This window comes from Malaclemys terrapin, chromosome 4 (assembly GCF_027887155.1).
Source record: "Malaclemys terrapin pileata isolate rMalTer1 chromosome 4, rMalTer1.hap1, whole genome shotgun sequence".
Classification (NCBI taxonomy): domain Eukaryota; kingdom Metazoa; phylum Chordata; order Testudines; family Emydidae; genus Malaclemys; species Malaclemys terrapin.
The window spans coordinates 129,611,368-129,635,895 of record NC_071508.1 but is presented as its reverse complement, the minus strand read 5'-3'; the positions used below and the strand labels follow the sequence as shown (position 1 = coordinate 129,635,895).

Below are 24,528 nucleotides of genomic sequence, written 5' to 3'. Positions count from 1 at the left end.
ATTTAGTTTTGTTTTTTTAATAACGTCACCCATCATTGTGGTCAGAAATAACCTCTAACATTATGGGCACAACATTACTCCTGCTAATAACTATGCTCACAATGCTGCTCCTGCAACAAACTGTGGTTGTTATTAGCAGCATGTCAGCTATTTCCCTACCTGTTTGGGCCCACAGATGAGATAGCTAGCAATTCATTGCGAGCACAGTGAATTATAGGTGCAAATCTACACCCACAAAATTAGAGGCCAAGCTGAGGCCTGGCTGAAAAATAATTTAGATTATAAATTGACCTCACTCAAAAATAATGGGCAAGATACTTTGTTGGTGTAAACTGGAATAAGCGTGTTGAAGAAAATGGATATATAGTCACCTACACCAGTTGAGGGTCTGACCCAACAGAGGCAGTTGAAATATCTGGAGCAGGAAATTTGTCAGTGGAAGAAATATACAAATGTTTCCTAAGTTCTCTAGGCACATCCATTTAAGCACAATATGGTTATATAGAGAGATGGGTCCAACTTGCAAAACCTGATCTGGATTTTGAACAGGCACAACACAGAGCTGCTCTAATCCAGGCATTTTAACAATACAGGCCATATGCAAAATATAGATCCACACGCAGGGCTAGTCTACACTAGAAAAAGTTTGCTGGTTCAGCTATCCTGGCAAACCCTCCTAGTTTAGATGCAACTTATATGGCTGAAAGAGTGCTTTTGCAAGTCTAGCTTATCCTAGTTCCCCAAATGAAACAAGCCCCACTGGCAAGATCACTTTTTCTGCATCTACACTAGGCCTTTCATCAGTAGAAAAAACGTTGAAAATATTACGCCCTTAACTGTCATTACTACACTTTCAGAAGTTTTGAGAGTAGATCTGGCCTCAGACTTTAAAAATATTATTTCCCCAAAGATTGGAGCATTTGGATATGAGGTTTTGTGTCAAGTCCACCACCAGTTATAGCACTAACCTTCCATACCTTTTCCCTAATTGTCTGAATTATCTGGTGCAGTAGTATTAGCCTTTGATTACCCAAGAGTTTTTCCCACATATTGTCCTAGGGCAGAGCAAATTGGGCTTTATGAACAATCAGGTCAAATCTAAAGCTCTTTTAATGGTTATAACTAATTCAAAACAAGTACTTACTCAAGTGGGAAATGGTTGATGAAGTCATGAAAGGAGGGGTCTTCTTGGACAAATTCACCTCAGATACAGCAGCATAAGCAGGAGGTAATGAAACAAAGTGTGACATGGCCTGGTACAATTGCTTTGGAGGATGAGATGAAGGTTGGGAGGACTGAAAAGAAGCCTGGATGAAGGAACCAGCAGGGCTGGTTATAACTGGTAGCTGAGAGATGGGTACAGTTTCTAAGTATGAGAAGAAAGACCCATCCACGCTTTTTACCTGGGAACTAGAGGAGTTTAAAGGAATTTGTGTGGCTAGAGGTTCATTGGGTTGGCCATTCAGGCCTATCTGAGGTACATTTGCAGAGGCTTCTTGGACTGTTATATCTGTAGATCTCCTGATTCTGCCATTCTGGACAGGAATCACAGGAAGGACCTCTGGAATATGCGGCTGCAGGACAGAAACCTTCTGCACGGGGGATGTAGTTGTTACAGGAGAAGAGGAAGACTGAGGAGAGTGTGAAAGAGAGGAACGTCTAACAGGCTGGTGAGGTGCGAATGGAAAATGGGAAGGAGGCTCAGGCGGTGGGGACAAAGAGATCTGTTTGATGCTTTGTGTTACAGTCCTGTGGTTTGGCCATACTGGAGAGGAGAAGGAACCCGGGGAGGGTGAGAGCTCAGAGGCAGAATGTCTGTGACGAAGCTGTGGGAATTCTCTGGCTCTGTTAGAGGATCTGAAAGAGGTTTTACTACTGGACTCGGGGATGGTGGATGCTGAAGAGATAACGTTGGCATAAGATGGCGGTGGAGGGGCAGCACCAGCGGAAGTAGAAGTACTGTAGTTACTGTAGTCAGGAGGAGGAGACTGGCAGTGGGAGGGGGAAGAAGACACTTTTATCTGAAGGGTAGAAACTAAAAGAACAGAAAAGAAAAGTGAAAAGAATAAAATGGGCATACAGCAAGGAATGAAAACAAGGCAGAGTGGTTAGGAGACAAAGAATTAAAAAGTAAATGAAAGCAGAAAATAATAAATAAAAAAGGATGGTGCAGTCACGATTTTAGTGATGTCCAGATGACCGCAGCAATCGAGAGCTGTTCCTTCCTTTAGTTCAAAGCAGTGACACACACGGCATAGGCTAGAGTTTTTGCTTTGATGTTTGTAAAGCTTCTTCTAACCCCACAAACCATCTTGAGTCAGAATTACACACATTACCTTCGTTCCAAGGACAGTGGCAAGTGGCACTTGGGGGAGGAGGAATAGCTCAGTGGTTTGAGCATTGGCCTGCAAAACCCAGGGTTATGAGTTCAATCCTTGAAGGGGCCATTTAGGGATCTGGGGCAAAAATCTGTCTGGGGAGTGATCCTGCTTTGAGCAGGGGGTTGGACTAGATGATCTCCTGAGGTCCCTTCCAACCCTGATATTCTATGATTCTATGACACTTTGAACATAAAGACAGGCACACAGGTTGTGTACAGCACAGAGATGCCTCCTCACATGCAACAGGGCGCTCAGCTGGAACTGTCACTAGCTCACATATTATGCCTACGTCAAGGTTCCTCACAGAAGCAGAGCCAGGGTTTCATTTGTTTTAACGGACTCAAAATGGCACACAGTTGTGTGCGCCCAAATTAGGAGTTCAAAGCCACCGAGCGTTATTCTGTATGACTGCCACAGGTGACATTTTCTGTGGACACAACTGAGCTGCTTTTAAATAAAAAAAAAGCTGAACAAAAACTAATCTTTTCCCCCAGATTCACAAAAAATTCTGGCATCATTTGCACATATTTTTTCACAGAACCAAAAGCCAGATTCTGCAGCCAGAAACTTCTCTTCCCACCGCACCACTTATCAGGTTGCTAATATATTAGAAAATATTTTCAATCCGTTCAGTAAATACTTTCCCACTAAACTTACACAAGCCCTCTCACCTTATTACCCCAACTAACGGACTCTTACAGTCAGATTCTCTTCTGTACACCTCGTGGAAAGCTGGAAGAGCCAGGCACAGACAGCTGATCTCTGGGTAGAGGGATCCTATAGTGTCATAGAGCCAGTAGAGTGATTCCTATGCCACCCACTCTCCCTGTGGCTGTGTAGAAAATGTGGCTAGGCCTTTTCTGCACCCCAGCAACATCAGCCCCTTGGCACTGTGGAAAACAGCATAATTTAGAGCAGCCTTTACACAGCTCAGTCTTAAGCCGGTCTCATAGCTAGCATGGGACTGGAAGAGCACAAAGCTTTGCTTAAATCCATCTTTACACATCCCATCTGAGTTGCGCTGTGTGCTCTGAAGTTTGGACCTTAAACTTCAGTCAAATCTGTGGAAAAAAATGCAGCCATGTTCCAATATATTAGTTTAAGTCTCTAACTGAAAATGCTTTGAAATCCCACAATGATTATTGCTATATTTAGCAGGCCAGTTATTTCTGTAATAACACATGACAACCACCAACAGCTAGAGGAGACAGGAAGGGAGAGGAATAGATTTGCATTGTTTACAGATACATTGCATTGCATTGTTTGATACATGCCTGTGGTAGAGGTTCTTCTTTCCAGAGATTCCTGGCGCTGTTGCTGCTGCTCCATCACTTGCCTAAAACAATGGTTTTTAAAACATTCCGGTTTTATTTTTTACTCTTTTTAGAAAATGTTCTATACACTGATATGGGCCCAAGCCATAGAGTTTGCATCTGAGGGGCATTAATCAGCCCATTATAGAAATAAGGGCTAGACCGAAAGGGCTGAGGTGAGTTCTGATCTCATTTATACTGGTATAACTCCACTGATTTCAGTGGAGTTTCTCTTGATTTACACCAGAGAAAGTGGGATCAGAACAAGGCCCTGCACTTGGAGCATACTGCAAATACTTGTAACAGAAGCTTGTAATTCATGTGATAATTCTATAATGGATATTCAAATGTGGAATAGCCAATGAACTTAAAGTAAGAGTACTGCAGTGTCTCAGATCCCAATCCAGCACAGCTCTTAAGCATATGCTTAACTTGAAGCAGCTAAGGAGTTCCACTAAAGTCAATGGGATACCTAACATGCTTAAGTTAAGCACATGCTTAAATACTGTGCTGATATGGGGCATAAGGAACGGCAGTATACCGATAAGGATTTAAAGAAACGTGATTTGTGTTTAGTGGTTGATTGTACATAGTCAACTGCTTCACACAGCTGTATAAAACAAAACTCCTTTATCACAACCATAGAGTTTTTCAGGTGAACAAAGTATTGGACACCTGGTTAACAGAATGATCATGTGATACTTTAAATACCACAAGCCAAATTTTGTCCTCAGTTACTCCTGAGGTCAAAAGGACCAATATTTCTTGACTGTCTCAATAAGCAATGACCACAAAATTACTCTGATGAATTTTTAATAGCCTTATGATCATGAGCAAAGTGTTAATTTCAATACTTTCACATGTCAAGGTTTTCAGGATTGGGCTCTTGGTTGGGAATACATAATACAGAGCAACCTATTAGAATACTATCAATGGTTTAATAAAAAGCAACAGAGGGTCCTGTGGCACCTTTGAGACTAACAGAATGGTTTAATAAAACATTCCAAAAATAGTCTCCATTTTACTGAGACATGCACTTCCCCAAATTTCCCACTAGAGGTCCTCTCTTTCACACTAACAATCCTGAAGAAATATTGTAAAAAGCAACAGAGGGTCCTGTGGCACCTTTGAGACTAACAGAAGTACTGGGAGCATAAGCTTTCGTGGGTAAGATGCATCTGAAGAAGTGAGGTTCTTACCCACGAAAGCTTATGCTCCCAGTACTTCTGTTAGTCTCAAAGGTGCCACAGGACCCTCTGTTGCTTTTTACAGATTCAGACTAACACGGCTACCCCTCTGATACCTGAAGAAATATTGTTGTTCACTATAATTGATATAATCTCTGACCTTTCTTTGGTTATTTAAAGAGACGAACAGCTCAAAACTAGAGTAACAGTTAGCTATTTTAGAATCTACATGGATATGAACTATATATTTCAACAACACTTAGATGTGACTCAAATTGTGGAAGGAAATTATATTTATATTATTACACACAGAAAAGAATGTTACATTTGCAAAGTCAGGCACTCAAAAGTCAAAAGCACTTAATTTGGTCCTCTTGTGTATATGCATTATGATACTGTCTGTAATTATATAATCACATAATATAGTTTCCACAGGACCCCAGCCTCATTTTATGTACAATCAAGTAACCTTAACTATAGGGGGTGCTATGAATTAATACGCAGTGGCAGCTTTAAATAGGTTTTCTCTGTTATATTTAATATGCATTGTATTTTAAAATGCACATATATTTGATTTTACTGTGGAACTTATGATTTTTACTATATGTAACAGACATGTCTAGAAAAATGACATTAGAGTATGTACAAATAAAGTTAAATGATTTAATTTGCATGATAGACATTCCTATATTTTAGGCTCCAATTCAAAATTACTGGATTGGCCCATCCATAATTAGGATTATTCATTATGCAGTGATCAATCTTGTACTAGATTCACAATAGAAACCTGGCATGTAACTCCGCCATATAAAGTCACAGGGTATGTGTGTATATATAGATAGATAGATAGATAGATAGAATGGAATGGTGCAATTTTTGGAAAACCAGTAAGGGCACATGGAAATTATACTGTAAGAGGCATCCGGGCAGTGTGTTGCATGTCCCACTGAGATCTCAGTGCTGGGCTGAAGTGAAAAATCTAGCAGAAAGTTCTCTCCCTAACTGTTCCCACTGCTGGAGCGGGAGCTTGGCCCAGCTGGGAACTGCACGTCTGAATATACTCCCAAGGGAGGACCCCAATGCAGACACTTGAATTTCAGGCTGGCCCTGGCTGTCTCCAGCCAGCTGTACCCTACATGTGTTTAAGGGCTCAATCCTACAAACATTTATTTATGTGAGCAGACCTGACACCCATAAATTGTCACATTTATATCAATGGAACTAAGGAAAGATTATTTATGTGAGTAAAGATTTGCAGGAAAGGGCCTTATGTACATACTAAGGGCTACTGATAGGAGTATGGTACTACTCAGTATGAATAGGAGTAGCCAGACTGGGCCCTGTGACTTTAATCTATGTTGTGTTTAAAATAGTCAAATAAAATCTTTTAAACAAATGCATTTTGCGTTGTTTTTCTCATCTTCATTTTCCTGCCCACATGAAAATTTAGGATAAGATTTTCAAAACGGACACGCCTACAGTTAGGCCTTTGGCTGCTCTCACCATGCTGGTATAGTCGAAGCAGGAACTCTCCCCTAGTGTAGACACACTTATAAAAGTGCATCTACTGGCACAGCCAATACTGGTTCAGTAACTGCACTAGGACTTTTACCAGTATAACTATCTTGATTAAAAACACATATCCCTTACTGACATAATTATGCTGGTAAAACTTAAGTGTAGACCAGGTCTAAGTCTATATTTAGGCACCTACATTTGTGGCTTCATTTTCCAAGGTTCTGAGCACCCATCCACTCCCATTGACTTAGACGGTATCTATACAATGAGCTCTTTACTAGTATAGGAATACAGCTGTACTATACTGGCAAAGTGCGCCTAATGTGGATGCAGCTATATCGTCAAAGCTATGCTCTGTATGGTTAAAGTAAAAACACCCCCGTAACAAACACAACAGGGCAATACTACTAAAAGTGCAGCTTTGTTTGTATAGCTGCATCTACAATAGGGATTTCTGCCAGCACAGGGATCACACACCTCTTCCCATCCCTGACCAGCATGGCTATGCTGGCATATGTCTGGAGTGCAGACATAGCCTTCAATAAGAACAGGATTAGGCTCTTATTGTGCATGGCATATTTCAGATAAAGCACTGCAGAAAGCACTCATATTCCCTGCATCTCTCTGAACCACCACCAGCATACTGGTGCACATCAGGGAGTCTCCTCTCTGAACTTTCTGATAGTTGAACAGTCCCAAAAATAAATCTTGACAATCTTGAATGAAATAGTTTCTCCCTCTGTCCTTCTTTAATATTGATGTGGAAACATTCATTAAATCTGAAGTCTTTTCTATGGGCCACATCCCCCACATGGCAAATCCATGGCAGGTAGGATGTTGCAAGGACCAGGAAGAATTGTACTACTTGTGCTTAGTGGAGAGCAGCGACTACTCCCTCCCTATACTGCCAGGGGTGCACAATGTCCCAACGGGGAGAGATTCCTGCGTGCCCACATACCAGCAAACAGAGTACATCAGTGGCATGTAGGGTAGTAAGTGGCACCAAGGCCCAAAGGAACCTGGGGAGATATCCTGACTGAGTTGTCCCTACAAGGCATAGCAGAAGCCCTCTGAGCCCTGAGTGTTTGTGAGGTCATTAAGATTGACTTCTACAATTTCTGCTACTTTGTCTTAGCTGCGTTCTGCAAGTACATTCCACTAAAATCCTTACAAAGCTATTTCTTATTTATTCCAAACTTTAGGTCAATTCTCCTGAAGGTCCGACTCTACCCCTCCTGTGACTCCACTCACTCCAGCAATGAATCTGGCCCACTTGTTTAAAGAAATTTTTGCAACCTTCTAATTTAAAAATAACATCTTGGCAATAAACCTTTCTCTAAATTCTTAAGAGTTCTGTCCTCTGCTGGCAAATATCGGGGTAGCTCCACTGACTGCAGTGCTCCAGAATACACCAGCTGAAGATCTTACCCACTCATTCTTTGTCACCTATATTATGGCAGAATATAACTGCAAGCCTATTTAGTGGTGTTCATTGTATGGAACAGACTGCACGCCTGCATGAGGGCTGGGGAGATGGGACAGACAGCCTTCTCCTCTTGTCCACCTGCCCACGGTGTAACTGGGGAGCACAGGCACTACTACCCACAGTGTCAGCCTCCATAAAATTGGTGGAATGAGGAGAAGGACACAGCCCTGACTCTTCACTCTGGTCAGCAGAGTTGGCCCAGTATGAGCAGCAGGGGGGTGCTCCTGCTCCACTGTGCATTCCCTAATGCCCCAGGAGGAATTCTGGCTGAATCTGCATGTCACATAAAAAAATTAGCATTACAGTTTGGCTGTGGGTGACGTATGCAACAAAATGCAACCTAAGCATAATTTCTTTTGGATGTCAGTATGCAGACATGCATACAGTCAGAGACAAGGCCGAAAACAACAATGGCCTATAAGCCAAGATACTCATCTAGATCAGGACTCTTATTTGGATTCACAACTCCAATTTACAGTTTTATTCAGTTGTCATCCGAGGTCAAGACAAGATCCTAATAAAAGGAACTGTAGACCATTTAGAAAGTAGCACCAGACACTAAGGGTCAAATTCATCACCAGGAATGCATACTGCCAATAGCATGGGCACTATGCTAGGGTTACCATTCGTCCAGATTTACCCGGACATGTCCTCCTTTTTGTGCTAAAAATAGCGTCGGGGGGAATTTGTAAAGCACTCAAAATGTCCGGGATTTCCCCCCTCCCCCGGCAGAGCAGAGCGAGCGGCTGGGAGGGCTGCAGGAAAGTCCCGGGCTGGACTCCGGAGCAGCTGTAGAGGAGCTCCGCCCTGCATTCTGAGCCGGCAGCTCTCCCCTGCAGCCCGGCTCCGGCAGCACTGTGCAGGGCCAGGGACCGGGTTTTGTTGTGCTGGGGAGCGCAGCCACGTGTCCGGCTCGCACAGAGCCCAACACCCTGTTCTGAGCAGCAGGGTAAGGGGGCCAGGGGGCAGGAGAAGGGGCAGGGAGGTTCTGGGGGGGCAGTCAAGAAACGGGGGGGGGGTCGGGAGTTCAGGGGGGGCTTTTTGGGGGGAGTGGAGAAAGTTTTGGGCAGTCAGGGTACAGGTAGGGGGTAGGGTCCTGGGGGGCAGTTGGGGGGAGGTCTTAGGAGGGGGCAGTTAGGGGACAAGGAACAGGGAGTCTTAGGTAGGGGGTGGGGTTCTGGAGGGAAGTTAGGAGCAGGGGTCCCAGGAGGGGGCAGTCAGGGGACAAGGAGCGGGGGGATGGGGGGCTGGGAGTTCTGGGGGGGAGCTGTCAGGGGGCAGGAGTGGGGAGAGGGATCGGAGCAGTCAGGGGACAGGGAGCAGAGGGGTTTAGATGGGTTGGGAGTTCTGGGGGGGGGGCTATCAGGGGGTGGGGAGTGGTTGGATGGGGCGTGGGAGTCCCAGGGGTCTGTCTGGGGGTGGGGGTGTGGATAAGGGTTGGGGCAGTCAGGGGACAAGAGGCAGGGAGTCTTAGATAGGGAGTGGAGTCCTGGGGGGCAGTTAGGGGCAGGGGTCCCAGGAGGGGGCAGTCAGGGGACAAGGAACGGGGGGAGGGTTGGGGGTTCTGGGGGGGCGGGAAGTGGGAGGGGCAGGGGCGGGGCTCCTCCCGTCCTCTTTTTTGCTTGCTGAAATATGGTAACCCTACACTATGAAACATGATTTGCTACTGCTAAGAACTGATACAGGATCATATAAAGCTCTCTTATTAAGCTTAAGAAAAAAGCACACTAAAACATGATGCAAATTTCTTTAAAACTGGTGTTATACGTATCTCTGGATATCAGTATGTCTTATTCTTGCCTTTTAGTTAGAAAAAATATCTGGGGTTTGAGCTCTTTACTAGTTAGTAACTAAAAATCTTTGCAGATAAGCCAGAATCATGCTAGAATTTAGTTGTATAAAACAACTAAAAAGTTAAATATGGAAAAAATGGCATCTATTAGCAAAGGTGTCCTGCTTTTTATATATTGACTGCACATGATTTTATATTTTATTTACGTTAATTCACTAAAACTAAGTAGTTTGAACTCACCAAGTATTTTCAGAATAAGAATATTCAGAGTTCAGAGTAGCAGCTGTGTTAGTCTGTATCCGCAAAAAGAACAGGAGTACTTGTGGCACCTTAGAGACTAACAATTTGTTAGACTAACATTTGTTAGTCTCTAAGGTGCCACAAGTACTCCTGTTCTTTTTGCGGATATTCAGAGTATGAAATTATCATTACTAAGGGAGCCAAGTGCTGGTTAAAGCAGTTTGGCTAGTGATTTTTAAATATAATAATGAGCCGGTAGAAGGTTTCTCCTTTGATGTGTGTGAATGCATGTGTATGTGTGTACATAAATCACACACACAGATGCCCCACCATTGTGGAGTCAGGAATGGTTCTGTCTGGGAATCCAGGGCGTACATGGGACGATGGGGACTCTGCCCATTGGAGATATGCAGCGTTCAATTTGTGTGCTGGAGCCAGAGTATATTTCCTAATTTCAATTTTTTTTGGATAAACCCTTAACAAACAAAAGATGAACTGTGGGACACTACAGAGTGTTAAGTCTGACCAATTACTGGTACCATCAACCTGAATGTGACCAAATCAGGGCCAGATTTTGCAAATGGATTTACACAAGCAGACCTCTCTGCCATGGCAGAGCCCCACGGACTACCACTGCATGATTGGGGCCATAATTAGTATAATTAACATGGGTCATTTCTTTTAAATATAAAATAATTTGAATCTAATACATTCTTTTCAAAATTTATTTCTTACCTTCTCTGCACTTCCATTTCATCCGGAGAGGGTCCATTCTGAACCTGGCGCTGGATAGTTGGACCTATGTAAAATACAACAAATTATAATTAGCAAAGCAAATGCGGTGACATCATTGCTACCATTTCTGAAACACAGCGCTGTCCACAGACTCCTTGCGCACACGTACTAAGAGAGATCAGCACAAAGATTCAAGGAGCGGTTTTCTACCCTTTATTCATTTTAACATACACTGAGTCAGATGCTGAGCTGGTGTAGTAAATCACTTCCGTTCCATTGAGAGAAACTGGCCAAATATCAGCAGATCGGAATGGACCTATCAAGTAATTCATAGGCGTGGGAGATAACATAATTTAATTGTGCTAGAGTGAAGATCTGCAGACCTGCAACATTCGAAAGGATGATGTGGTACAACTGTCAACCATCCTACCAGGCTGCATAGTTTTAGTTTCTACAGAGTTTAAACCAGGCCTAGTTGGATCAGGCTGTTTTCAACCTATCCTTTGCGGCACACACTGTGCAAGTTCTATGTGTGGAACTTCCACGGATATCCGGTATGCAGAATGAGTACAGAAGGGTGATAGATATCAAAGGACAAGAGATCCTCAGCATGGATCGGAGAGGACTGCTCAGCTTCACTTCACTGTTCTCTCATCCACACCATTCATAAATGCAGCCTCAATAGCACTTAGTGATTTATAGAAATCAGAGGACAAATTTAGGAAGTGATGTAAACAGTAGTGTAAATTCCATATTGGTAACTCTGCATAGGTCAGTGTGAGTGAATGTAAGGTGGTGCCTCTGAAGTACGAAGCTGGTAGAAGGGCAGTGTTAAAGCAGGAAAAAGCAACAACCAGGAAGATGTGAGAGTATGCAAGATAAAGCAGGTCTGTTACAGGCTTTGCTTTTCCTTCTCCAATCCTGACTGTCCACTTTCCCAGAAGCAGTTATGCCAACTTAAATCCTCACTCACATACGCTGATTTACCAACATTTAACTTGTGTCCCAATTTAGGTCACATCTCTGCATTTGGTCCTAGCAGTTCAACCTGCTTCTTGGACATCTTTATTAAATTCACTGGTGTTTACATGTTATTTTCTGAGAGGAATAAAAATAAATAACAAACATAATTATTAATAATATATGCTCTATTAAATTCTATGGGTGAAATACTGGCCCCATTGAAATCAATGGGTGATGCTTACAGAACTCTATTCAATGCTACGGGAAGTCTCCTTAGAGGGAACATTTTGAAATAACTTGGCCATAAAGTGCCTAATGCACAGAATCATTATGGACTATGGGCTTGTAAAAGTTCAAATTTAAAGGTTCAGCCTTTCCTGAGTTATCCTCCAAGACAGTCAGAACAAAATGTTTACAATCAGAATATATATATCTATATATAGACTCCTCTCATAACTCAAAAATTGCTGAGATTTCTCTCAAGTTTTCATTTTTAAAAAAAACGTCCCATTGGGCAGAGACAAAGCAATGAAAAGGTGAATATTTTAGAAAGTTGTAAGTGTATGAAAAAAAGAGGGTATAGTGGAAATTGATTAGCAACCTTAACTACAGCGGTCTGTACTACTGACAGCCATAATATACTGTGGATGGCTGGGTGTCCATATCTGCATATTCCAGATATAAACACACACCGAGTTTACATAATGTACATGATGGGGTGATGTGGCATAAGAGTTTTATAGGCCTGAGTTTTTGATGATCACTGACAGGAGGAAAAGCCAGGAGTGAGTTAAACGGGGCATCACAGGTTTTATTGGCACCCATTTAGCCCACCTCACATAATCATGTACTTTCCTATGACACAGTAGATTCTACTGACAAATTATTTTGTAAGGATTTAAAAACTGTTGGTACTATTTTTCTCCGTTTGTAAAGACAGGTTTCCTTAGTGTCATTAACCCAACTGTGCCCGAGGATTCAGAGGGTACGTCTACCTGCGGCTGGCCTGTGCCAACCGACTCGGGCTCGTGGGGCTCAGGCTGCGGAGCTGTTTCACTGCTGTGCAGACTTCTGGGCTCAGGCTGGAGCCCGAGGTCTGGGACCCTCCCACCGCACAGGGTCCTAGAGCCTGGGGTGCAGCCAGAGTCCAGAAGTCTACACAGCAATGAAACAACCCCGCAGCCCGAGTCGGGTGGCATGGGCCAGCGGCTGGTTTTAGTTTGCTGTGTAGACATACCCAGAGGGAGACAAAATCAAAAACTCTTAGCTTTTCTGTAACTCATACTGCTGTGATTTAAAGGGCCAATATCTCACAACTTGCTAGGGCTAGAAACTATGGCAAAGATTTTCAGAAGAGTGGGTGCCTTAAATGTTGATGTCACCGAGACACTTTAAAGGGGCTGGATTTTCAGAGAGTGGGTGCTCAGCACTTTGTGATAAACAGGCTGCTTTAAGGTGTCTCCAATTGGGCAGCCAAAACTGAGGCATACACGAACAATAGTCATTTCTGAAAATCTTTTCCCAGAGCTGCATTAGAAAGCTGGCGGAGAAGGAAGGGGAATTCTTTGTTTCAAATAGGATCAAGTTCTCATTCGTTAAATCTGTTACTAATGCAGGATTGAATACTGCCTGTCCTGGGCCTTTGGCTAATGTAATTTTGTGGGAAATGCCACAATTGGTAGGGAACAAAATAAAAACAATGTGGAAAGGATGTTTTTGGTTCTTAAGAGAGCCTTATGGAAAGCTACTAGGATACTTTGGGTGTTAGAAACAGACCTAATGGAGATGGATTAGTGGGCAGAGCGCATGCGAGGTGTCCAAGGTACAAGATAAATGCAAGTTATCACATGGTTCTACAGGTTAACACATTGATCTCAGCATGGTATTAATGCTAGCAATACACCCAAATAGCAAAGTTGGGATCTGGATCTAAACTTTTGCACAATTTGACCGGGTTTGAATAAAAGATCTGGTACCATCCATAAAGTGTTGTTATGGATCCAAATTTCCCTCTAGCTCAGGGATGCTGGTGATTTGTATCCAGGTTTTGGTTTGGATCCATCTACAATAAATGCATACACTCTCTCTAGATATATACACATCTATTATATGTTTCATTAAACATTAATTTGGCTGCAGACATTCTAGGGGTTATGGTTAGATTTTCAGAGGCCCTGGTATCCTTCATCAATTAACAGGACTCCACCCTGAAAAGCCCTGGTGAGATCTGCAAAACAGAGTTAAGTTCTCAGATAGAAATCCCTGCACTGTAGGATAATGTAGGAAAATCTTTGGAGAGAAAAAGATCCTCCACTGCTTTAAATGTTTTCCAACATAAACTTTTACTCCTTTGGTTCACAGGTTAGTTCTCTTCTGCATAAAAATTTGTGTTTGACCCAATATCCCCCTCAAGCTGCTTTCAATAAAAGGCAGTGCTTTTGCTGTTATTGAATTTTGTAAAAGAATTACATTTTTGCGGTGGTAGCGTGGAACTGACTTGATTACTGGGATGCATAATATGTCACGGTCAGTGAAGGCCAGCAAGGAAGTGTCAGCATGGAATGACTTAATCCCCTATGCTCCTCTGCATGGGTGGGTAGGTAGTAATAAAACCACATAAAACTCCATGGCAAGGCTGTGCACAGAGGAAACGTGATTATGCAAAACTCTGCAGAAATTCCATATATCCCACTAGATGTGTGGCAAGAGAGGGGTATGCTTATGCTTAGCAGTGAAAGATGAAATTGCACTGGGTGGCTTATTTGTCTCCTCTCTCCTGCAAAACAAAAAGACTGCAGAATGATATTAAAATTTGCAGAAAGATAACGCTGCTCGAACCAGCATTAATGCTTGCTGCATACCTCGTCAGAGGGCTCGCCCTAGCCAGGGGCAGCATGGATTCCAGGTCTGCATTACTGCCAAATCTGGAGAGTGGGGTAGGCAGTGGTCTGGACATGAGAGGTGGGGGAAAGTCCCTCAGAGGGGCTATCTTGGGATAACTGGGAATATTGAGCCTCTGAGGCTTTTGCTGCCACGGCATCCCCACCTATGGTGTAGACCATGAAGGGGGAACATACCAACTCAGTTTGTTCCCCTCCACTTCCTCCCTTAAGAGGATTATATACAAGCATCACCAAATAATTCCTTAGACATTACATCTGTGATCTCCTTATATAGACAGAAATGACTGTTTTCTAGGGTAATGAGAAACCTTCATCGCAAAACTGACAAAAATTCATCCAATTTTGTTTAAAACCCAACATTTAGGCCAGGTTTTCTAATAAGTTTACAAACCTGGGCTGAGCTTCTGGTAAACTTGGCGGGATTATCATGGGAAACTGTGGTTCTGGCTGAGTTTTGTTTCAAGTTTGAGTTCCTTGCAAACCCCTGCAAACCAAAGTCTGATTAAAAGTTTGCAAGGGTCTTACAATCCACAATGGTGGAGTCTCACACTGCTCTAGTGCTCTCCTCATCCCTGGGCTTGTTTTTGTTTTCTAATGTGCTCTGCCAAAGCTCACACAAAGAATGCAGGGATTATTTTAACAACAGCCTGATTTCATATATGGATGTGCTGCAGGAGACAGATCACAGACAATAACTTAAATTGAAATATCTGCATTTAACTGCTCCCATTTTCATGTGCTTTTTAAATATGAGCAGACATGAGCAATGAATGCAGCTGGTAACGACATCCCCATATAAACATCCCTCTCAAGTTGCAATGTGATTTACCTCCTACCCTGATAGCTTTTGGGAACACCCCCCGTCGGAGTGACTGAATACAATGATCATAGAATATCAGGGTTGGAAGGGACCTCAGGAGGTCATCTAGTCCAACCCCCTGCTCAAAGCAGGCTCAATCCCCAACTGAATGATCCCAGCCAGAGCTTTGTCAAGCCTGACCTTAAAAACCTCTAAGGAAGGAGATTCCACCACCTCCCTAGGTAACCCATTCCAGTGCTTCGCCACCCTCCTAGTGAATTTTTTCCCCCTAATATCTAACCTAAACCTCCCTGTAGCGAGGCAGTGGGATACCCCACAGCCCCGCGGAGGGACGAGCCTCCCCTAGCACCAATGTGGGCGGAGCCAATGGGTCCTGCGCCCGCCCCCCAGAGGTCACAGTGCAGGACAGGAAGTAGAAAAGCCCTGCTGCAAAGCTCAGTGGAAAGCCAGAAGCTGGAGACGCCAGATGCCTGTGGCCTAGCTCCGGGTTGGGGAATTCCAGTGGTCTGCAGCCGACCCGAGGACTGGATAGGCCAGCCGAGCCTATCCCTCGCCAATTACCCTGAGGAGGAGCCTCGCCTACCCCTCGCCAGCTACCCCGAGGAGCAGCCGAGCCTACCCTTCGCTAGTTATCCGGAGGAACCGATGGTGCTGGAAACCGCCGAGGACACCAGCCAAACCCAGGTACCTTATGAGGGGGAGTCCGGAAGTAGCTCGGGTGCAGCCGACCCTGGCCTGGCCACAGCAGGGCCAGAATCCATGTCAGTGTGTTGCGGTCAGGATCCCCACTGACAGCAGCGAGTCTTCTGCCGCCGCTAGGACCCCAGGCTGGGACGCAGTGGAACGAGTGGGCCTGCGTCCCCCCTGCCAACCCACTCATGGGTGGCAGTCTCCCCCTCACACCAGACGCTCAGAAGCCTGAGCTCCTGACTGTGTGTTTGCTGCCCCGCCCTGACCTAGGGCCAGGGCTCACATAGGCAGGGGCTGAGCCAATAGTCCAAAGGGCTCGAGCTCCTGACTGTTTGTTTACTGGCCTGGCCTGACCCAGGGCTTGGGCCCAGACCCAGGGCTTGGGCCCAGAGCGACCTAGTGCGAGGCGGTGGGATACCCCACAGCCCCGCGGAGGGACGAGCCTCGACCGAGCCCTTCTACGCTCCTCCACTGCAACTTGAGACCATTACTCCTTGTTCTGTCAAAAGGCAATTAGGTTAGTCAGGAACCCTTCAGTTCCTACACTATTTCAGTTTCATAGCTGCTGCAATCTACATTTTTATCAATTAATTCAGGAGATATATTGCTGGTGTCTGATGTTTCCATGCCTCTTTGTTTTATAATAATTTATTGCATTTTATATGAACATCTTGTGATTGAGCTCTAGGCCTATTTTTGGGTGTAGAGACACTGGAAAATTTCCATATTAGTTTTGTTCCCCTTTTTGTTTGAGGACAATTATCCATAATGTTTCCCGACCCAGAAAACATTTGCTGTTTTCACATCAGTTCCTGACACTGGCTGGTTTCTTTCTCATCGGCCTTGGCCTTACATGACATTGATAGTCCCAGCAGCACTGCGTCTGGCCTAGTTATAATCTAACTGAATACAACTTCCTGGTGCTGATGCTGCTCAGTCACCTTTTGTATAGCTTTTTGCCTTTTCCCTGACTGAACTAACAGGGCTTGAATGGGAACTCTCTGCAGTATGATACTGTTACCAAGGTTATTCTGACTGTGGGTCTTACTGTGTATTTTTGCTGGTTTCTATTGAACTTTTGTTGAACTTTGTCAGTAAAACCTCGCTATTTCATTACCACTGCACTTTGCCATTGCAGGGGGAGAGATATTGTTATTGTTTGGACTCAGAAAACTAGTCAGTAAATGAGATCAAAGCTAGATAGCTGTTACTGAGAGAAATTATGTGCTACTGCTTGCATTGACTCTGAATGGAAAGCCTTTGCAGGAAGGAGCCCTCTTATTGTTTTCTGTGGGAACAACCCATAATTTCAAGCAGTGTTTTTCCTAACACAGTTTTTGTATTCTCCTCTTTTGTGTGTGTTTACTGATGCAAGTGCTACCTGACTCTGGACATACTTAAGAAAACAGCAAACCACAATCATTTTTCTGAACATCCATGAACCTGGGTTCAGAGAAACAGGAACTCTCATCTAAGCCAACCATACTTTTGCCTAGAGGATGGTCAGGAAACAGATTTTCTGTCCTCAAAGAATTTCAAGATTTTGGAATTTTATTTGGTCTCAAATCAGGATAAAAAGGCAAAATTTTGATTTTATTTTTTGCAAAACAAAATCCCGCCCCCCCGCCCCAAAAAAACGGTCAACTCAAATGTTTTGTTTCAATAAATTCAAACTGTTTCATTTCTGTTTTGATATTTAATTTTTTAACATAAAATACATTTCAAAACAAAAAGTCATTTCCAGATGAAATAAAATCAAACCTTTTCATTCAGAAAATGGCAAGTTTTAACGTTTTCAAAAATACTTTCCTCTCCCTCCATTTTTTTTTTTCATCCAAATCGATAAAATTTCACAATTTTTTGGCTTTGTCAAAACAGCATTTCCCAAGGAAAAACTGCTTCAATGAGAATTTTCCCAACTGCTAGAGTTTTGACACTGATTTTTGCAAGTCAGCCCAGCAGCCTCACAGTGGGGCCTCCACACCAATCCCGACTAGGCAGGGGATGGATCACTGTGCCAGCAAAACACAGATAGTGTGGAGAGAGTGGTCATAGTGGTGGGCTAATGACAGGGTCATGGGACCCACATATAAATGAATATAGTGGCCCTAGTTCACCACACAAGTGGCACTGGAGGATTGAAGCCAATGGGCTCAAGCAGCAGCTGCAGAGGTGCTATGCTGTAGGCCCATGCCCAGGACCTGGGTTGGGGGCTGGATTTTGTCTCCCCAAGCACAGCCTCTTCACTTCACCTGAGAAGCTGAGAGGAATTACTTCCTGTCTAGGCTCTAAATTAGCCCCTTCACTGTGATATCGGAACACCTCATATACACATCACTTTAGCCAAGGCTAGTTGAGACTGGGACATGGATGAGAGCAAGCTGGCTGAGGGTCAACCAGACAAGACTGAGGTGATGATGATGAGTTGGCGGAAATAGCTGGAGGAGATGGCAGAGGTAAGATCAGTCCCTTTGCCTGAGAGAATACGTCCACTCTTAGTTAGTAGGGTTTACAACACAGGGTTGATTGGGGGGAGGGATAGCTCAGTGGTTTGAGCATTGGCCTGCTAAACCAAGGGTTGTGAGTTCAATCCTTGAGGGGACCACTTAGGGATTTGGGGCAAAATCAGTACTTGGTCCTGCTAGTGAAGGCAGGAGGCTGGACTCAATGACCTTTCAAAGTCCCTTCCAGTTCTAGGAGATAGGATATCTCCATTATAGGATATCTAGTTGGCAGCCGGTTTCAAGCGGAGTGCCCCAAGGGTCGGTCCTGGGGCCGGTTTTGTTTAATATCTTTATTAATGATCTGGAGGATGGTGTGGACTGCACTCTCAGCAAGTTTGCAGATGACACTAAACTAGGAGGCGTGGTAGATACACTAGAGGGTAGGGATCGGATACAGAGGGACCTAGACAAATTAGAAGATTGGGCCAAAAAAAACCTGATGAGGTTCAACAAGGACAAGTGCAGAGTCCTGCACTTAGGACGGAAGAATCCCATGCACTGCTACAGACTAGGGACCGAATGGCTAGGTAGCAGTTCTGCAGAAAAGGACCTAGGGGTCACAGTGGACGAGAAGCTGGATATGAGTCAACAGTGTGCTCTTGTTGCCAAGAAGGCTAACGGCATTTTGGGCTGTATAAGTAGGGGCATTGCCAGCAGATCGAGGGACGTGATTGTTCCCCTTTATTCGACATTGGTGAGGCCTCATCTGGAATACTGTGTCCAGTTTTGGGCCCCACACTACAAGAAGGATGTGGAAAAATTGGAAAGAGTCCAGCGGAGGGCAACAAAAATGATTAGGGGTCTGGAGCACATGACTTATGAGGAGAGGCTGAGGGAACTGGGATTGTTTAGTCTCCAGAAGAGAAGAATGAGGGGGGATTTGATAGCAGCCTTCAACTACCTGAAGGGGGGTTCCAAAGAGGATGGAGCTCGGCTGTTCTCAGTGGTGGCAGACGACAGAACAAGGAGCAATGGTCTCAAGTTGCAGTGGGGGAGGTCCAGGTTGGATATCAGGAAAAACTATTTCACTAGGAGGGTGGTGAAACACTGGAATGCGTTACCTAGGGAGGTGGTGGAGTCTCCTTCCTTGGAGGTTTTTAAGGCCCGGCTTGACAAAGCCCTGGCTGGGATGATTTAGCTGGGAATTGGTCCTGCTTTGAGCAGGGGGGGTTGGACTAGATGACCTCTTGAGGTCCCTTCCAACTCTGATATTCTATGATTCATTAATTTAATTTAATTTAGCTCCAAGCTGCTGTTTGATGAGCATACTACAGCAATGACCTAGTCAGATTTTTACCATCTGCCTCTGTCCAAGAGGTTGGAAACTTTTCTTTCAGATGTGGACTTTGCCATTATTACCCATACATGTGTTCCTTCCAGATTAGATTATTGCAATACACTCTACATGGGACTACTCCTTAAAACCATTTGGAGACTGAAGCCGGTACAGAACACAACAGCTCACTTATTGAGCACTGCATCTTGAGCGAGCACCTGACATCAGTGCTTTGGGGTCAGCACTGGCTTCCCATCAGTCTCTGGGTGGAGGTTAAGGTGTTGGTTATGACCTATTAAGCCCTAAGTGGCCTAGGGACGGCTTACCTGGGGGACAGTCTGGAGACAGCCTTTCTCCCTGTGCCATACTGCTGCAGCTGAGGTCAGCAAGGGCCTGAGCTGGCTCCCCCTCATTATTAAAGAGAGGGGTTGGCTGGCAGGGTGTTCTCTCTGAGGACTCCAGATCCTGTTCCCCATTAGACTGGAAACAGCCCAAATTTGGCGACCTTCCAGACATGCTGCAAAAAGACATCTGTTTGATGGGTTTTTCGGAGACTGCTCTCCAGAATAATGAAAGGAAGCTTTTTTGTAGGTGGCTGGCTGGCAGAGTTCCATTCTGAATTATTTTAATGCTGCTGGGGTTTTGTTGTAATATTAATAATGTCACAGAGTACCTAAGACTTTGTCTAGGTGTCTTCTTTTTATTATGTAAATCAAAGTTATACTTAGACATTAGACAGACAACTTAGATACATTGAAACAAATACTGCATTGACGCTGTGCTTCCCTAATTGCTTTTAAATAACATCGCAGGGTAGAACTTGATTTTACAGAGCACTTTTCATATTGAATAAATACTATAATGTTATCATCTACACATCTATGGCACTTTTCCTCTCAGGATGACAAAGCACTTTACAAGTGTTAAAGTAGCTTCAGCAATCCTGAGAGGCAGAAAAAGTTAAATGACATACTCAATGTTATACTAAGGCCTCATCTACTCAAGAAAGTTTGCCCCCGTTTAATGACAGGTGTGATTTTAAACTCATTTAGTTAAACCAGTACAAAAAGATTGTGTGGATACTCTTATTCTGATTTAAACCAGACTTATTTCAGTTTAGCTTAGGCCAATTAGAAATCAGTTTAAGCTAACTCAAAGCAAGCCCATTTTAAACTGAAATAAGAGTGTCCATAGAGGTGTTTGCATCAATTTAACAACCAGCTTAAAATCTGATTTTCTCATGTAGACAATGCCTAAGGCAGAGACAAAGCTGAGAATACAAAACCTGCAGTCCTATCTGGCAGTTCCCCACTCTAACCACAATATTGCATCCTTTGCAAGTGCAAATGTACACACAAATGTGTGTACAGTTTTATTAAAAAAAAACACAGGCGCACGAAAGGATCCATTGTTTGAAAATATGGCTCCTAATGTGCTAAAAGCTCAAAAAGAGTATTGGGCGCAAGAACAATTCTAGATGTTCAAAAGAGGAGAATCCCACAATAAAGAACTAGTAGTGAACATACCAGCAAGTTATTGGCCTAGCGTGCTCAACTGCCAGAAGAAAGAACGAGGAGTACTTGTGGCACCTTAGAAACTAACCAATTTATTTGGGCTTATGAATTTTAAATCTGTTGTGATAGATACACACACAGTGAGGTAGATACTAAAACAATTATCAGTCATTGCCCTGGCATAGGAATTTCTAGTCTTATATATTAGTGGTTTAATTAATTAGGTAGAAGAGAAAATCATGAGGGAACCTGTGAATTTTGTTTGCTGTGGGCACAAAGATGCTTCTGTGATAAAGTAGATCCTGAAACTAAGCAGATGTAGGTGCCCTGTGGTAAGAGAGACTGTATTCATATTTAATATATTAGGGACACTGGGCAAGCCCATTCATCCTAGCAGCATCTGCCCAGTCAATATGAGGTAGGGTTACCTCTCACATAAGTGTCAAGCTGCTAAAACAGGTCTGCAAAGAATACAGGGGAAGTTTGTGATCTCACCAAACCTGTTACAAATCTAGAGTGCTTCCAGTTCCTGAAGTCAATGGAGTGACTCTGGATATACATCAGTACAACTGAAATCAAAATTTTCCCCACTACAGAAGGCAAATTTTTTGCTGGTTCTGCACCTTTTCCATGTGACACTTGTCTTCATTAACTTCCCCTCCCCAAGAAGAACTAGTATTAGGAAACACAATTTTCCTGTCCATTATACTGAAAAGGACAGTACTAGATTTGTCAATGTATATTACTGGACATGAGAACCACTGTACAGACACAGCCCTTTATGAAACGGGCCATGACCTGATTCTGTGCTCGTACTGTATAAAAGGGGGTAGATCCATTGAAGTAAATGGAGTTATATTGGTGTGTGGTAGCAGAATCAGGCCCCTGGTGTGCATAAGCCGTGAAATAGTGCGGGATTGGTGAGATGAATGCAGAAAACACATTCAGCAGAGTTCATGGAAAGGTGGAACCGGAGCATCCCAGGAGTATTATTTTGCTGTGTAAAGCCCTGAGCCAGAAACAAATAATTCAGCAACTGTTCAATTATGTCCTAATGAAATACAGGCTAATACAGGCTTGCCACCTGTTACTAGAACACTGAGCAGCAGAACAACGGTTAGCAACTCCTTCCTGCTAGGAAGGGAGGCTGAAACTTTGCTACATTTATAGAAATGCCCTTGTTTCCATAGACGGCTTTATGGAACATAAGCACCTCAATCAGTTAAATGTTAAGTTACATTTATGGCAGGACCATCAAAAGATTCCTAAGAGAAGTTTATTAAATCATAGATTGTGAGTGTTTAGCCTACGGAAGACCTTCTCCTTTTAAAAAATAAAGTCACTCTGCTCTGGTTAATTAATTCTGGGGCTAGGGCTCCTTTGGATCTGTCTTCATGAACACAGAAGAAGGTGGCAGCACAAGAAGCCAGTAATATGATTTCTGAACCCTTTATGTTGATAAGTCAGGCCCCACAATCATGAGACTGGCTTAAAACTCATGAGATTTTAAAGCGAGACTATTTTGGTTATTTGTATTTCTCTTCTGGCTTCTAAACCTCTAGGGTTCATGTTTTCAAGCTGTTTTCCTGCAATGAGGAATGCTAGAAATGTTTTTTTTTTTTTTTAAACAAAAGTTGTTTCTCCTGTATTTGCTTTAAGAAAAACAGCAAATGTGCAATAAAATCAAGAGAGCTGGCAACACTCAGAACCTTCCCTTCCCTTCCTCTATATGGAGGACTGTCCCAATCAAGGAGCCCAAGTAAGTCTAGCACAGGGGATCTCCGGATAAATTTTTTGGTGGCCTCAGAGTGTGGCTACCAACTCTGGCTGGTGGCTGCTTTCACACTTTTTCCTAAAATACTTAATTAACTTTAGCAAAATCAAACAAATATGCGCATATACACATCCAAATCATGGTAATTTATTTATTGCTAGCTAGGAAGTCTTTTGTGAAAAGTGATATTAACAAACATACAAATATCAGTTTTCACAGCAGACTTATTCAGCCCTGGCAAGCCTGGGGACAAATTAAGCCCTGGATGGAGGGGTCGGGGGAGGCAGCAGAGGCCAAGAATGATGGGGGTGGTTAGGGGAGGCAGCAGGGGACTGGAGCCTGAAGCCCAAAGCCCTGCAGCCGGAAGATGGAGCCCAGGGACGGAGTCCAAAGCCATGCGGCCGGAGCCTGGGACTGAAGCCCAAAGCATGAGCCCCACCACCCCTGGGAAGGTGAGGAACTCACCAGCTGCTTACTCCTCCAGCTTTGTGCCCCAGGTGTCTTCAGAGAAGGGCAGGGCCCAACCCCTGATGGCAGCCCCAGCAACCAACACCAAGGCAGTGCATCCAGGAAGCAGAAGGGGCCACTCCTCCCCCGCACAACCACCACCCAGGAGGCTGTGGCCACAAGAAAAGCCCCTGGTGGCCTCATTTGAGAAATGCTGGTCTAGTGTGAGACTCTCTGAAGAGGCTGAGGAGCAATGGAAGCCAGTAGCCCACCCCCCACGTGCACTGAGGCCCAAGGAGCCTGCTCCGTGCAGGGGAATGCATATCATTCTCTTCCAGAACCGCAGAGCTGTCTCCCTGAGGCACAACACCTGCAGGAGCGCCAGCCATGGCAGGCACCACCACACTGCCCCCACTGAGGGCTGCACCTTACAGGCAGCACACAGTCCTTAATGTTTTAATTAAATCATTTATTCTGCATTATAATTGCATATACATGGATTTTATTTTAGGGCATACCTGAAGTGTTTATTTTGCTTTGGTAAGAATGGGCCAGACTCATGTATGGTATAACGGTATTAACTTAAGAAGAGCTGCAGCAGGAGTCAATTGGCCTAAAGTGGCTAAGAAAAGATCCTGCAGCCTGATTCTGCAACACTGGCAGCTTTACCACTTGCTTCAATGAGTGCAGGACCAAGCCCTGTGTGACTGACTTCCTCTTGTATAACATAAACGTGATATGTTATGAATGTCAGCTGAAATACAGCGGAGCAAGACAGTGGGCTGGTCTACACTGGGGGGGGGGGGGGGAGGAGAAGCGCAATTGATCTAAGTTACACAACTTCAGCTACATGAATAACATGGCTGAAGTCGACGTACTTAGATCTACTTACCACAGTGTCTCCACTGTGGTGTGTCGATGGAAGACGCTCTCCCGTCGATTCCCCTTGTGCTTCTCGTCGAGGTGGAGTACCGGAGTCGACGCT

The 24,528-nt window shown here is 44.0% G+C and overlaps 1 protein-coding gene across 6 annotated transcripts in view; it reads right to left on the bottom strand.

Annotated features, from left to right (window-relative positions):
* The window catches only part of EVL (Enah/Vasp-like), a 225,346-nt gene that overhangs the window by 26,444 nt on the left and 174,374 nt on the right, over window positions 1-24,528 (bottom strand). For 4 of the 6 annotated variants that reach the window (XM_054025090.1, XM_054025088.1, XM_054025092.1 and 1 more), the window contains exons 4-5: window positions 10,653-10,716; window positions 3,656-3,717 (exon numbers count right to left, since the gene is read on the bottom strand). In XM_054025090.1, the coding sequence (XP_053881065.1) occupies window positions 3,656-3,717; window positions 10,653-10,716 (126 nt within the window). Of the gene's footprint in view, window positions 1-1,144; window positions 2,959-3,655; window positions 3,718-10,652; window positions 10,717-24,528 lie in introns of those variants that run through there. The other 2 variants (XM_054025086.1, XM_054025087.1) reach the window with 2 other exon arrangements.